Here is a 14,593-nt window from a genome sequence, read left to right on the forward strand (position 1 = left end):
AGAAGGCCACACACATGCCCAGGGCTGAGCACATGCTTTAAAAAGTCTTGAGAAGGCCGTAAACTCTCACATCTGGCTGACCTTAAGGCTCTACAACAAACAGGAAGTGAAAGCTAAGGCAGAGTCATAGACTGCTGGGCTGGGTGTCCAACCATGTGCCCCAACACATGCACACCACTTCCACAAAGACTGGGGGATTTTGTTTTGGTGGGTGGAATGAGGGATTGCTTTCACGAGTTTAATGAAATTTGTTGTATCACTAATGACCAATAAGCTAACTGAACAGACTTCATTGACCACACCTGACCAAGAATACAAACTTCAAAAAGCTAGTTCAGAGAAGTCGCTAGACAAACTACAACAAACAGAAAAAAACAGCAACAGCAAGCTCTGGGGAGGAGGAAGATTCCAATATCCAGAGTTCTATTAAAATGCTCAAAATGCCCAGTTTCCAACAAAAATCATGAGGCATACAAAGAAACAAAGTATGTTAATAAAAACAAAGCCCAGATACTGGACTTAAACACAGGCTTTAAATCAACTTCAAAGAGCTGAAAGAAACCATGAATAAAGCTAGAGGAAAACAGGAGAATGATGCCTCATCAAATAGAGAATATTATTAGAGAAAAATTATGAAAAGCAATCAAATAGAAATTCCAGAGTTGAAAAGCACAATAGCCAATTAAAATATCACTGGAAGGGTTCAAGAGGAGATTTGAGAAGAAAGAATCTGCAAACTTTAAGAGAGGTCAATTGAGAACTCCCTATCTGAGGAGAAGAAAGAAAAAAAGAATGAAGGAAAATTAACAGTGCCTAAGAGACCTATGGGATTAAACAGGTGCATCCATACAATGGACTGTTATTCAGCCATAGAAGGGAATGAAGTACTGATAGGTGTTACAACATGGATGAACCTTGGAAACATTATGCTCAGTGAACAAAAGGGAGACACAAAGGCCACCTGTTACATGATTCCATTTATATGAAGTATCCAGAATAGACAAGTCTGGAGAGACAGAAATATTAGTGGTTTCCAAGGGATGGAGGGTGGCAGGGTGGGGGCCGGGGATGGGAAGTAACTGCTTCGTAGGTACGGGTTTCTTTTTGGGGTGATGACAATGTTCAGGAATTAGTGGGGATGATTGCACAACACTGAAGCCACGGAATTTGTACGGTTTAATGCTTACAATTTGGGGTTTTATGTGAATTTTGCTTTAGTAGAAAAATTTAAAACAATGTGCACACAAAACCCCTGAGGATCTAATTAAAATGTAGTAGGTCTGGGTGGGGCCCAAAGTTACACATTTCTGACAAGCTCCTAGGAGATGCCCACTGCTGTTCATTTATGGCCACATTTTTAGTAGAAAGGCTGCTCACAGGGCCCTTCTGCAGTGTCACCTTACAATCCAGGTCCCAAGGTGCCTTCCCTCTGTGAACCAACCCCTGCTCTGGCCGCCCCATAAAAAAGGAGGGCAGAAGCACACACCATCTGAGGGCTCCCAGGTCTGAGCCTGCGGGGGTCGGAGGGCTGGGGGCATGGCGGCATGGGAGTAGACGGAGAAGGGGCTGTGGCTATAGGTCACGCTCAGACACAGCGGGGGTCGAAGGAGTAGCTTTGGTTTTGCACAAGCTGAAGAGGGAATGTCAGAACGCGCGACCCTGTTCTCAAAGGAGAGCTGCTGACAGGTGAGTAACTTCCAGCTGCTGGGCAACTCCAGATCCCGTGCTCAAATGCGATCTGGAAGAAAGGGGGAGGCCTCAGAGTGAGCAAGCAGGGGGCGCGGAAGGGGGCCTGCCCTCCCTCCCAGCCCCCGGGGAACACTGGGCTCAGTGGGGAGCAGGGTGGCAAACCCCTGCGCTGCCCCCGCAGGGACACGTCCTCCCTAGACGGCTTTGTGGTGGTATAGGCGTGGCTCCTTGGGAGGGAGATGACGGAGCCGAGGAGCTTTGAGATGTGGAAATGGCCAGTGGGGAAGGCTGCCCTCTGCTAGGGTGGTGCTGCCAGGGACTCGGGCCAGGGACTCCGGAGGCTGGGGATGGGGAGCAGGGAACCCTTGGTGGGGGCTGGGCCGATTCCTCCCCCTTCCGTCCTGAGGAGGAGCGGCTGTCTGCAGCTCTCCCGGCCACCGCGGTGTGGCGGAGCAGCCCCCCCACCCTGCTTGCTCCCTGCGCCGCCGGCTCACCGTCTCCGAGCAGGTCTGCGGCCGGGCTGAGGGGCCCCGGGGGCAGGTTCCGGGCCAGCTCCTCCAGCTGACCCAGCAGGCCTTTCACTTCAGCCTCCAGGTGCTCCACCGTCTTCTCCACCGTCTGGGGCAAGGACAGATGGGGGCGGGGGCGGTGGGGGCGCGGGCCGACCTCATCCCAAGGAGCAGCTGGCCGCCCGCGGCGGGACCGTGGGGCGAGGACGGGGCGCCCTGTTCAGGCCCCGCCCCGCCTGCCTCCCAGTTCCCGGATGACAGAATCCCAGGGATCCGCTCCCCACGGCCGCCCCGGCTCGGCGCTCGGCGGTTGCCCTCAGTCACGGTTTGAGGGCTTGGGGCAGCTCCGCGATCCCCTTTTTACTTTCAGGGCTTCGCTACTTCACACTCCTTTTGTGGCCCTGCCCCCTGGTGGCAACACTGCCAAATGACAGGTTTGAGATAGAAATTTTCTTCAGTGTTGTTTTTTCATGAATGAACCCCATTAGCAAGCAGTCCAGTGAAGCCTACAGGCCCCTTCTCAGAAAAATGTTTCAATTGAAAAAAATAAAACATACAGGATGTCCAAGGATACCAACTGCCTTAAGATGTTATTCAAGGATCAAAAATTAAATGCTTGATGTAAAAACGTCTATATTTTTTAACTGAGTAACATGGTCTAACATCAGGTCTAATAACTAACGCAATTTTGACACACTGATTAGAATAAATGATATGTTGAGAGTCTCAATTATGAGATGAAATTATCTGTGATGTCTATTGATAACAGTCACAGTATTGTTAACACGGTTTGATGTCTGTGTTCACAGTCAATAGGAACATTAAATTTCAGTTAAAGTTAAAGATTTGTGAAAATAAAGTGTCATTTTTTCCCCCACATATGCTTACGGATCCCAGGTTACAACCAAGAGCTGTATAACAAAACACAGTGACTGAGTTTCTGCCTTCCCCTCTGGTAATTACATGCAGCTCTCTGGCTGGGTGCAAGGAGACCCCAGGGGAGGCAGGGTCTGTTGGGGGCTGGTCAGCCTGAAGCCCAGGCAGGGCGAGGAGATATTTAACACTGGCCAGGCTGCAGGATTCACCTAGATTTCCCCAATATATTTCAAAGCAAGATTGGCCTGAGTCCCATAAACCCACCAGCAGATGGTCCTGAAGCTGCACGTCCACCCAGGTCACCCGTATTACCTCCTCTATGACGTCTAAACGGCTGTGGACAGCCATGTGTCTGTCACACCCTGTGCTCCAAGCTGGATCTCCTCGGGAGGGGATGAAGGGCTCAGCAGCTGTGGGAAAACAAGTCTTGTCACTGTGGGGCCCTCGGTTTTCCCATGATACTAAGACTCATGGAAAGCCCTGAACCTGGGTGAGGTAGGTCCGGAAAACAGTCACAAAGAGCAGCAAAGAAAGGCTCAGTGTAGGTCGGCGTGTGGGTGAGGGGCTGCCCCTGGCTCTCACTTCTCTTGATGGCCGTGGTCATCTACAAACCCAGGTGGGCTTCCTCAAGGAGGTCCTGCCTGAACAGGTAAGGTAAGGAAGGAAAGGTTTAGCCAGGGAGGATGGCAAGTGCAAAGATAGGTGAGAAATTGCACAGCTTGGTGCACAAACACTCAGGGAGTTCGGCGAGGCTGGAAAGAACAGGGTGGGTTGGAGATGAGATTACAGAGGGCCTATCAACCAAGCACGATGCCTGTTTGGGGGCTTATTTTAACAGAAGAGTCACATTGTCATATATGAATTTTTAAAATCCAGAGAACATACTGGAGAGATTCGTCTTTGAAGGCAGGAGAGTGCTGCGGTCCTCAGGGAGGGAGAACATGAACATCCTTCAGTAGGAGCAGTGACACTGGTGACCAGGCGCAGCATCTGGCATTTGATGGGTCCTTACTGTGTACCACACAGTGTGGTAAACACGTATGTTAAAACTCAGTCTCTACAACAAGCTATCATCCCGAATTCACACGTAAAGAAACTGAGGCAGAGAGGTGAATCGGTATGTCCCCCATACACAGCTGGTAAGTGGAAGATCTCCTCAACTCTTGACTCACCATTTTTCCCTCCCTGGTTCTTCCTGGCATAACCAACCTTCACACCAGAAGTCTTAGAGCCCTGGTTCTGAGCTCAGGTTTCTGTGTGGGTGGCTCTAAGATGCCTGCAGGGTATCAGATTTGGCGAACCTCACAGAACACTGACCCTCAGGAGGGAGGATACCTTCCTCGAAACAGAGAAGCAAAAAAGTTTACAGAGGATGAGGCGGCCAGCATGGTCTAATGCAGACCTAGTAAGGGAGGTCTAGCAAGACAAGAACCAAAAACCAGAGCAACAGGAAAATCGCTGCTACCTTCCACCCCAGCGCTTCGGGTGGAGGGTGGAGGCAAGCAAAGTCTCGGTTAGTGGGATGAGAAAGGAAGGAGAGTCAGGAGGTGGAAACTTGGATCCTGGAAAACGTCTTCATGAAACCTGGCATGGTGTTGAGTATATTTATTGTCCTTGCTTCTGTTTTTCTAAGTGTTGCAGGAACACGACCCTGTGTATAGCCAGGGAGACAGGAGAACTGAAGGAATGCCTTTCCTGAAAAGATGAGAGGCTGTGGAATCCAGAAACGGTGGTGGGGGTAAGGGCAACACCTGCAGGGAAGGGAGGGAAAAATGGGCAAAGGTGAACTTGCCCTTACAGGGCCAAAAAATTGTGGAAGCTCCCATCTGATGGCCTCTATTCCCTCTGTAAAGTAAAGGGGAGTCATCTGCTGGAAAGTCATGTAGGGTGAGGAAGTGAAAGCTAGCTGTGAAGTTTTCAGGAGTTCTGTGAGTCCTTATCAAACATAGCCATAAAATGGGAGCCATGGTGAGAGATTTACACCCTGGAAATTGAAAGGTTTCTTTCTCTTTTTTTGAAAACCAATTTGTCACACCATTGGGTAGGGGTCTTGAATAAAGAGAGGGCTTCAAAAGGGAATGAGGAGGCTGACGAGGCAGTGTCAGGACCACCGTGCAGATCACCCAACATCAATGAGGACCTTTGGGAGCACCAGTACCACCCCCCACCCCCCACCCCCCAGTGGCTCAGCAGGCTGGGTAAAGAGCAGCAAAGTCAACTGGCAGGATGGAGCTGAAACCTGGGAGTCCGTAGGATGAGGGTGGGGCAGGGCAAGAGAGCAAAGACTGAGGATTTGACTAGCAAATCGACTCCAGCTTGGAATGGAAGGAGAGGTGGCTGGGGAGAGGGCCAATGAATTGGGAGACATGGATGGGCTGCAGAGCCTGGAGGGCTTGGAAGGAGGGGAGTAACAGAAGGAACCAGGGGGAACAGACTGCAATGTTAGCTTTTAGAGGGAGAGAAACTTCATAGTGATAATATCAAGGCTGTTGCCACAGAGTTGGGCATCTGAAGCAGAGAGGGGGTAAGAGTTATTGGACTTGATCTCTCTAGGTGCAAAACCCTTGTAACTGTGAGACCTTGAGGTTGGCTGAGTTGCCCAAAGGGATATATGAAGTTTGCCAGAAGGTGGGAGGATAAAGGGTGGAGATGGTGAGCTGTTTCACTGGTGATGAATGTGTTAACTCTTAGAGGTTCACACAGTCAGCAAATGACTGACCCCAAGCACCCTGGCCTTCCCCTGACCTCATCTCAGCAAGCTGGCCTTCGGGAGCTCTGCCTGAGGCCCCCTACCCTGAGATGCCCTGGTTCCAGCTCTGTCTGGATCCCAGCTCTCCCTCTCAGGGGAGAGAATGAAGAGCAGGGACAGACTTCCTTCCACTTTGAGCATCTTTATAGAGAACAATTTGTGTTTGTGTTTTTACATTTTCCTTTTCATTAATTCCCTCTACTGAATTCAGAAAAGCCTCTTCAAAAGACAATGGTCTTCCCACCATCAGTAGAACAAAAAGACATTCTACAGTATGGGAGAATATATTCATAAATGACATATCTGATAAGGGGTTGACATCCAAAATATACAAAGAGCTCATGCATCTCAACAAACAAAAGGCAAATAATCTAATTAAAAAATGGGCAGAGGATCTGAACAGACACTTCTCTAAAGAAGAAATTCAGATGGCCAACAGGCACATGAAAAGATTCTTCACATCGCTAATCATCAGAGAAATGCAAATTAAAACCACAATGAGATACAACCTCACACCAGTAAGGATCGCCACCATCCAAAAGACAAACAACAACAAATGTTGGCAAGGTTGTGGAGAAAGGGGAACCCTCCTACACTGCTGGTGGGAATGTAAATTAGTTCAACCATTGTGGAAAGCAGTATGGAGGTTCCTCAAAAAACTCAAAATAGAAATACCATTTGACCCAGGAATTCCACTCCTAGGAATTTACCCTAAGAATGCAGGATCCCAGTTTCAAAAAGACATACGCACCCCTATGTTTATCACAGCACTACTTACAATAGCCAATAAATAGAAGCAACCTAAGTGTTCCTTAGTAGATGAATGGATAAAGAATATGTGGTACATATACACAATGGAATATTATTCAGCCATAAGAAGAGAACAAATCCTACCATTTGCAACAAGGATGGAGCTAGAGGGTATTATGCTCAGTGAAATAAGCCAGGTGGAGAAAGACAAGTACCAAATGATTTCACTCATCTGTGGAGTATAAGAACAAAGCAAAAACTGAAGTAACAAAACAGCAGCAGAATCACAGAACCCAAGAATGGACTAACAGTTACCAAAGGGAAAGGGACTGGGGAGGATGAGTGGGAAGGGAGGGATAAGGGGAATAAGAGGCTTTACAATTAGCATACATAATGTAGGCAGGGGCACAAGGAAGACAGTAAAGCACAGAGAAGACAAGTAGTGACTCTATAGCATCTTAGTACACTGATGGACAGTGACTGTAATGGGGTATGTGGTAGAGACTTGATAATGGGGGGAATCTAGTAACCACAATGTTGCTCATGTAATTGTATATTAATGATACCAAAATTTTTAAAAATTAAAAAAAAAAAGACAATGGTCTTCCAAGTATTGATTCTATAACTTCTTAGTATGCTAATGGACAATGACTGCAATGGGGTTGGGTGGGGGGCACTTGATAATATGGGAGAATGTAGTAACCACAATGTTGCTCATGTGAAACCTTCATATGATTGTATATCAATGGTACCTTAATAAAAAAAAGACAATGGTCTTGTAGATTTGGGGGAGGGAGGGAGACATTATAATGCTTTTTTTTGGTATATGTGCTGCCAAAGCACTGGTTATTTTTTAAAAGGGAGTCATTTAGAGCTCCATACTGAAAAATATTTACAGATGAAATGCTATGAATTCTTGGATTTACTTCAAAATAATCCAGGACTGGGAGTGGGGAGGGGCATGAGTGGGAATTTAGAGCAAACAAGATTGGCCAAGATTAATAATTGTTGAAATTGGGTGATGGGGACATAGGAGTTAATACCACTCTTCACTTTGGTGTATGTGGTTTGAAATTTTTCCATAATAAAAGCCAGTTGTCTGATGGGCCTTTAGCAAAAAGCAGACAGCATCATGGGCTGCATGCGTGGATGCAAAATGTGGGTCTGAGAGACCCTACCTGCACTCCATTCTGGGCTTGAGAAGGCCCTTGATAGGCAGATACAGGTCTAGAAGAGACTCCAAATTTTGACCCATTTGTCTCAGCTAAAAGAACAGGGGTGCTCAACCTGACGGGTATAGACTTCAAGGGACAGGAGGAGCTGCCTGCACCCAAAGGGAGGGCTGTCTGGGAAGAGTGGGTTTGTCCCAGTGTGATCTGAGTCCGTACACATCCTCCGTAGGCTCTGCCCAGGGGAACTTTGGCCAAGTCTTTCCCCTGAGCCCCCCTTGCCCTCCCCCAGGACCCCCTTAGGCAAAGAGTAAGCAATGCGACTCTGCCAGCCAAGTAGGGCTCTGCCAGCTCTGTGAGTCACGGACATGAAGCTGCTCCCCGCCATTGGCCGAAAACATCCTGTTCTCTGCGTGTCTGCGATGAGGTCTAACTTGGCTCCCAAAACCCTCCAGGGAAAAAGCTGGGCTGCGGTTGCTCTGCACATCACACAGCGTTAACCCCTCACATCTGGATGGAACCTCGCCTGGGCCCCACTGCACAACTGTCCATGAGCTCATCCAGGCCTCTCAACAAGGTCGTGGATAGAGAAAACTGGGGTAGGGCCCTCACAGCTCCCCTGCACCACTGTGACACTGACCTCAACGAACATCGGCAGGAAACACACTGGAGACCCCTGTTCTCAGCCCGGCCAGGCCACGAGTTGGTGTGGGCCTGTAGCAAACTTTCCTCCCCAAGCCTCTGCTGCCTTCTTTGTAACACAGACGAGGCTGGCCTGGGGCACTGCCACCCACATGCAGCCCATCCACACTGCGTCTTTCAGAGCCTGCTGAACGGCCTCAAACATTAGCTGCAAGGACAGAACTGGGGTGAATCAATCACAAGGTGCTTAGTGGACCAGAAGCCCCAGCAAGGCAAGACCTGGGTGCCTTCCATTTCTCCGAGCTTCGTTATCAGTGGAAAGGGGTCATGATAATGCCTGCTTCCCTGGGCTTTCAGACACCCCAGTGAGAGGAGTGAGGAGGGCTGGGGGTTTACCATGATGGACCTCGAGCAGCCTCGGCTGTGGCCCCAGGCTTCTCTCCTGCACCCCCACCCTCCCTCCCCCCCCCAGCCAGTTGGAAAATGGACCTTCTTGGATGCTGGGCTGTTTTCCCTGGCCCAGCTCCCACTCAGGGCCTATTTGTACCCTGGACAGCAGCCATGGGTGGAGCACAGTGCACTGTGAGGGCAGGCAGCCGGTAGAGGCCAGAGGCCCAGGCAGAGATGCTGGGCTAATTCCTCCAGTTGGAGACATGGCCACTGGGACCCTATCTGCTGAGGCAGGAAGTACGGTCTCCTCCCACTTTCAGGCATAGGAGACCCTTTGTATGTGGGATTCGGATACTAAGGAAGCACCCACAACTCAAAGGGTCTCTGCCATGCTAGGTGGTGGCAAATATTTTCTTAGTGGTGACCTTGATGGTGTGGGGTGTACCTTCCAAATCACCAAAGACATACTATCTGCTTTGACTAGCTATGTTTATCCTTTGGGGGTTAATGATATTTCACTGCATTCAATATAATAGAATGATAAATTTTATCATATTCAGTATTTGTATTAAAATTTGTGATTCAATTCAAAACCATCAGTGGATTTTTCTTTTAAACAAAAGAATATTATTTTCAAACAGCTGTATGAAGAACTCCAATATGTGCAATTGTTCTGGCTGAAACTCTGGGAGAGAGACCTCCCAGCCACCTAAGAGTGACTCGGACTCTGAGGCACAGGTTTGTGTTGTGAGGGGCATTTCCTCCTATATGCCGTGGTCTCTGGTCATTTTCCAAATGTGTACTCGAGCCTTGCCCATCACTCTGACAGCTTACCAATGTCATTCTAATACATTCAGTACTGTTAAGATTCAAGCTAGGCTACTCTTAACAAAGAGCCTCCCTCAATTACACACGTTTCTTTCTTTCTCATGTATCATCAGTTCAGGGGCAGCCTAGCTAGTGGTCAGGGCTGGCAGGGAGCTCTACTCCCTGATGTCAGACAGGAGCCCAGATTCCTTCTATCTTGGAATATTGTGTTTTTCAATCCACGGGGTTATAACATACCAGAACACTCCAAAACCTCCGTAAGGCTGAGAAGGTCTCAGAAGCCAACCGGGATAAATCTCTCCCCACATGCTGTGGAAAGCACACAAGGCTGGAGTTGGAGACGCTGAACAAGCACACGGGCCCCACTGCTCACTGACGGTGCTCTCTGCCTCCCGCTTGGCTCACTGACGGTGCTCTCTGCCTCCCACTCAGCTTCCTTGTTTGTAGGGGATCTGCCCACCCTGTATACTCTGCAGTATTCTGGCACTGATCAAAGGGGATCCTGCAATGTGAAGAACACTTGGAACTGTCACACTGTGTGCAAATGCCATGTAGGGGCACTTACCAGGTGAGCTGAAGACTGAGCCAGGCAGGGAAAGCTCCCCACAGCTCCACCTCTCCATATGGAACCAATGCTCTTTGCCACATCACCTTGCCCAGTTCTCATGCATCTGCTCTAGAATTAAGCCTGGAGAGGAATCCAGGGATGCTTGGGAGGGGCTTCTTCAACAAGGATAGAAAAAGCTCAGGGCCGACCCAGCTCTCTGGGCTCTGCTGCCAGCCAACCCCAACTTGCTGGACCCTTGATTTCTTCACCTTTGGAGTGGGCATAACATTACTCTATATTCACAGCTACTATCAATTTATGATCACTTATGTGCCAAGCTTTTGTTGAGCGCTTACACACACTTTCTCATTTAATTCTCTCTGGGAGCTCAGTACTCTCGCATCTCCTTTCTACAGATTAGACACCCAAAGATCAAAAAGACTGAGTAACATGTCCATGATTAAACAGCCAGTAGGTGGTGGGGCCAGGATTTGAGTCCTACCTGCCTGATACTGTCCATGCAGTCCCCTGGCAGTTGAGGGCCAGCTGCCTCCTCTGTAAAATGAGGGGCTGGACAGGTATGGGACAAAGGGGACCTGTACACATGGCACCTTTGCAGCTGTCTTCAGGCACCACAAAAGCCCAAACGTGTGTCTTGGATCAAACTGTCTTTAAGTGGTTCACTCCCACAATATCCATTTTTATAAGAAGAAAGGCTGTGATCCTCACCACAGCCCTTCAGCATCTTCCTCTTTCACCCAAAGCAAAAATCAGAATCACAGTGGAAGACAGATGTCCACCAGGACTTGGGACATTGGCAGTGAGAGCTTCCCCAGTGGCCCCTGAGGCATGGCTGAGGATGGTTAAAAGGACTAGGCTATAGGACTTTGGTCCCTCCCCTGATAGTAAAATAGGAAAGGAACTCAGCTGGAGTCTTGACTTCAAAAAACATCCCTACAAATTGCATGAAACAGTTTGCTTCATTCAATACATCAAGAGCTTTTACAGATCAATATGAAAAATCCCAATACCACAATTGAAAAGTCAAAGTAATTCACAAGAAATGGCAGAAATGACCAATGTGCAGTTCTAAAAAGTCCAACCTCAGAAGTAATCAAAGAAATGCAAATTAAAGCAATAAGCCATCTTAAAGTATTCGTGCAGAACACAAAAGTCTAACTGGAATTAGATCAAGCTTCGAGATCTAACTACCAGTTTACAGACAACAGAGGAAGAGAAGAACATTTAAATGACACCTTGGGGATGCAATCAGCTAAAATCTAAACGTGGAAAATTTCATAGGACAAAAGACCCAGTTTCTTCAACAAATAAATTTTAAGGAAAAAAGGGGGGAAGGGAACTTGCCTATTAAAAGAAACTTAACAGACATATTAGCCCAGAGCAATGAATGCACATTATTTGAAGCAAATAAACCAAAGCACGACACAATCAAGGACATTTGAACACTGATTAGATATGGTGAATTGAAGGAATTGCTGTCTATTTTTAGGGTGTGATGTAATGGTAACCATATTGCAGTTAATGTTTATTAAAAGATTACTTATCTTTTAGTGATACATAAGGAAATAATCATAGATCATTCCTGGAATCCCCTTTAAAATAATCTGAGGGAGGGGAGAGAAAGTAGGGATGAGAAGTGAAATAACATTGGTCATGAATTGATACTTGCTGAAGCAGGTGATAAGTACACAGGGTTTCACGATACAATTGTTTTTATATCCAGACGATTCCATAATCAAAAGTTAAGAAAAACAATGGCATATTGTCTTAACTCTGGAAGGTTATACACAAAAATGTATGAACTCAATGTGAAATTATGTTAATATGTTTATACTTTCCTCTTTTTTTCTAAATCTGTAGCAATGAGCATGTATCATCACAAAGAAAATAACGTTCAAAATGGTTTTAAATGAAAGTGCACGTGCCAGTTGTGGATAAAGGGGCCACAGAATGCCAGCCACTTGTGGGCGGGCAACCGCTGAGGCAGCACAGACTCGGCTTTGTCCCCTCATGTCCTGGAGGAGGGGATGCCAGGAAGGTAAGGAGGGGGAAAGGAAAGAGAAGGACGTGCGTGCACTGTAGGCTTGGCGCCTCGCCAGCCACGGTCACAGCCACGCCTCACACAACCTGTGAGGAAGCCACTGATGGTCTTCAACAGGTGGAAAACAGGCTCAGAGAGGTCATGAGAGAAGGAGCTAGAGTGTGTGGACATGTGTTCCCTGCCAGGCACCTCCCCTTCCATCAGACCTGCACAGCCCACTGTGCCCTGAAAAGGACTGGGTGGGGTGAGGGTGGTTTCCGTCTTAACGCAGGGCCCTTCCCCTGGGTGACTTCCATCTCCGGCTTCAGGTTGAGGGGGAGCAGTCGGGCATGGAGGGAAGGATCTGACCGAGGGGACAGGAGCCTGGATGCGTGGTGAGGGCTCTGCCGGCTCCGACCAGAGAACTGAGCCTTCCTTTCGCCTGCACAGCTGGGATGAGCCCCAGCTGCCTCTGGCTGAGATGCTGGGTGAACGGGAACGTGGCTTGTGAACTGTGAAGCAGTGTGGTGGAATGACCACCTGTGTGTACATCTGCAGCCACCCTGTCTGAGCCCCACGTGAAAGGGTCAGCACGGAGACAACTGTCAAGGAAGGGTAGAGGGGACAGTGCAACGCAAGGAGCCCAGCCAGTGGAGCACCCTGAGGGCCCCTTTCTCCCCACGACCCCCGCCTCCCCTCCCACTCACCCAGGGAGCGCCCACCCTCAGGAAGCTCTCTGGAAGCCGGGAGACTGGCCTCCTCACCCAGGCCACCTGCACAGCCCCTGACCGGCTGTGCTGGGCCGGGCCTGGGCCGTGCACTGCTGGCGCTCAGCTGCCAAGGCAATGCCAGGTAAACCAGGCCTGGGTGCGTCTGCCGGGCCTCTAGGTGCCCCGCTCTGCAGGCTTGACCTCCACCCCCCGCGGTCCTTGTTCTCTCTGTCTCTTCCCCCTTTCCCCCCGCTCCCCAACTATCTCTGGACATATTTCTTTCCCCCTTATTCCTTTTGCCTTTCAAACCCCTTTTTCTTTCTACCCTCGTTCATAGATCGCACCCATCTGTTTACCTCCAAAGTCCCTCTCTGCCTCAGCCTCTCCCTTTCTCTCTGTCCCTCTGCGTTTATTCCGCTGCCTTTTTCCGTCGGTCCCTCCCTGCTGCACGCTCCCCTTTCTCCAGCTCTCCCCATCTGGCTGCCTCCGTCTCCCTCCCTGCACCTCTCGTGCTCCCTCCTGGCGGTCGGCGCCTCCCCGACCCTCGCCCGCGCGCGGCCCACTCACCCGCGAAGGCGCCCGCGGCGCGGAGCAGGGCGAGCCCGGCCAGCGCGCAGAACAGGAGCCGCATGGTGCCGGCGGCCGATCGAGCGCTGCGTCCGCGCGCCGCCGCCCTGCCCGGGATCGCGCCGGACCCGCCTGGGAGGAAACGCGGGCAGTCCCAGCCTAAATTCCTGGGCGGCTCCGGGCCTTCTGGCTGCAGCGAACCCGCCCCTTCCAGAGACCCCGCGGGGGGAGGGGGCGGCGTGCCAGCCTGGGCGCCTCCCCAGGAAGGGGCCTCCCGGCGCCCGGGCGCAAAAGAGCTGGAGAAGGCTGAGGGGCTGCGCTCTCAGCGGCCGCGCCCGGCCCTTAGGAGCCCATTTCCCAGGCCGGCAGCCTGAAGCTTAGGGAGAGGTGCCTTCCTGGTGTCACCGACAGCGATGGCACAGGATCTGAACCCCTGACAGCGCGGAGTGAGCTTTTCTCTGCCCACCCACAAATAAGTAATTAACAGTGCCTGGACCGGAGAGGAGGACTCAGGAGTGGTGTCTGTCTGCTATAGAAACATTCTGGTCTTCTAAAGGAATCACGGTAAGGTTAAAAGTTACTTTCAAAAAAAGGTGAAGTCATGACTTTCATACAGACATAAAATGAGATAGTGCTGAAGATTTCATGTAACTCATTAATGAGGGAACAAGTCAGAGGTGACAACCAGTCCAAAGACCAGAGACCTGGACTATTGGTATGCAGGTGCCAAAGAGAGGTAAACTGGCTGCCTCCACACCGTGAGGGAACAGGAACGATTTGCTTATCAATAGACATGAATTATTTTGCATTGCTGTCTACACTTTCCTTGTAAAATGGCCTACAGGCAATGAAAGGCCTAGAACCCTGATAGAGTCAGAATCAGAATGAGTGTTCAGCAAATACTTAAGCCCTGTACGCCATAGTGTTAGATGAATTCTAGAGTTGGAAGGAGATGAAATAATTTTCATATTCACCTATGTCTGCCCTTGAGTAGTTGGTAGCTAGAAACCACTGTAGTATTAATAAATAGTAGCTACATTTTGATTTACTTTTATACCACCCCTCTGATGTTTAGTGCAACTCTGGGGTACATAATTATGTCTTGTCTGCAAATTAAGAAATTGAG

General features: G+C 49.4%; 1 protein-coding gene across 1 annotated transcript; it reads right to left on the reverse strand.

Annotated features, from left to right (window-relative positions):
- Positions 1–964: 964 nt before the first annotated feature.
- Positions 965–13,806, reverse strand: PLAC9 (placenta associated 9). The gene is made up of 4 exons (XM_036928815.2): positions 13,468–13,806; positions 3,387–3,484; positions 2,184–2,307; positions 965–1,738 (listed from the first exon to the last, which is right to left on the reverse strand). The coding sequence occupies exons 1-4, from the start codon at positions 13,529–13,531 to the stop codon at positions 1,728–1,730; spliced, it is 297 nt and encodes a 98-aa protein (XP_036784710.1). The 5' UTR covers positions 13,532–13,806; the 3' UTR covers positions 965–1,727.
- Between the last annotated feature and the right edge of the window lie 787 nt (positions 13,807–14,593).

This window comes from Manis pentadactyla, chromosome 8 (assembly GCF_030020395.1).
Source record: "Manis pentadactyla isolate mManPen7 chromosome 8, mManPen7.hap1, whole genome shotgun sequence".
Classification (NCBI taxonomy): Eukaryota; Metazoa; Chordata; class Mammalia; order Pholidota; family Manidae; genus Manis; species Manis pentadactyla.

Coding starts and splice junctions, on each gene's coding strand:
- PLAC9 (XM_036928815.2), bottom strand. CDS start 13,531: ATGCGGCTCCTGTTCTGCGCGCTGGCCGGGCTCGCCCTGCTCCGCGCC. Junction 3,485..13,467: donor CGCCGCGGGCGCCTTCGCGG/GTGAGTGGGCCG, acceptor GTTTTCCCACAG/CTGCTGAGCCCTTCATCCCC. Junction 2,308..3,386: donor GTTTAGACGTCATAGAGGAG/GTAATACGGGTG, acceptor TCCTTGCCCCAG/ACGGTGGAGAAGACGGTGGA.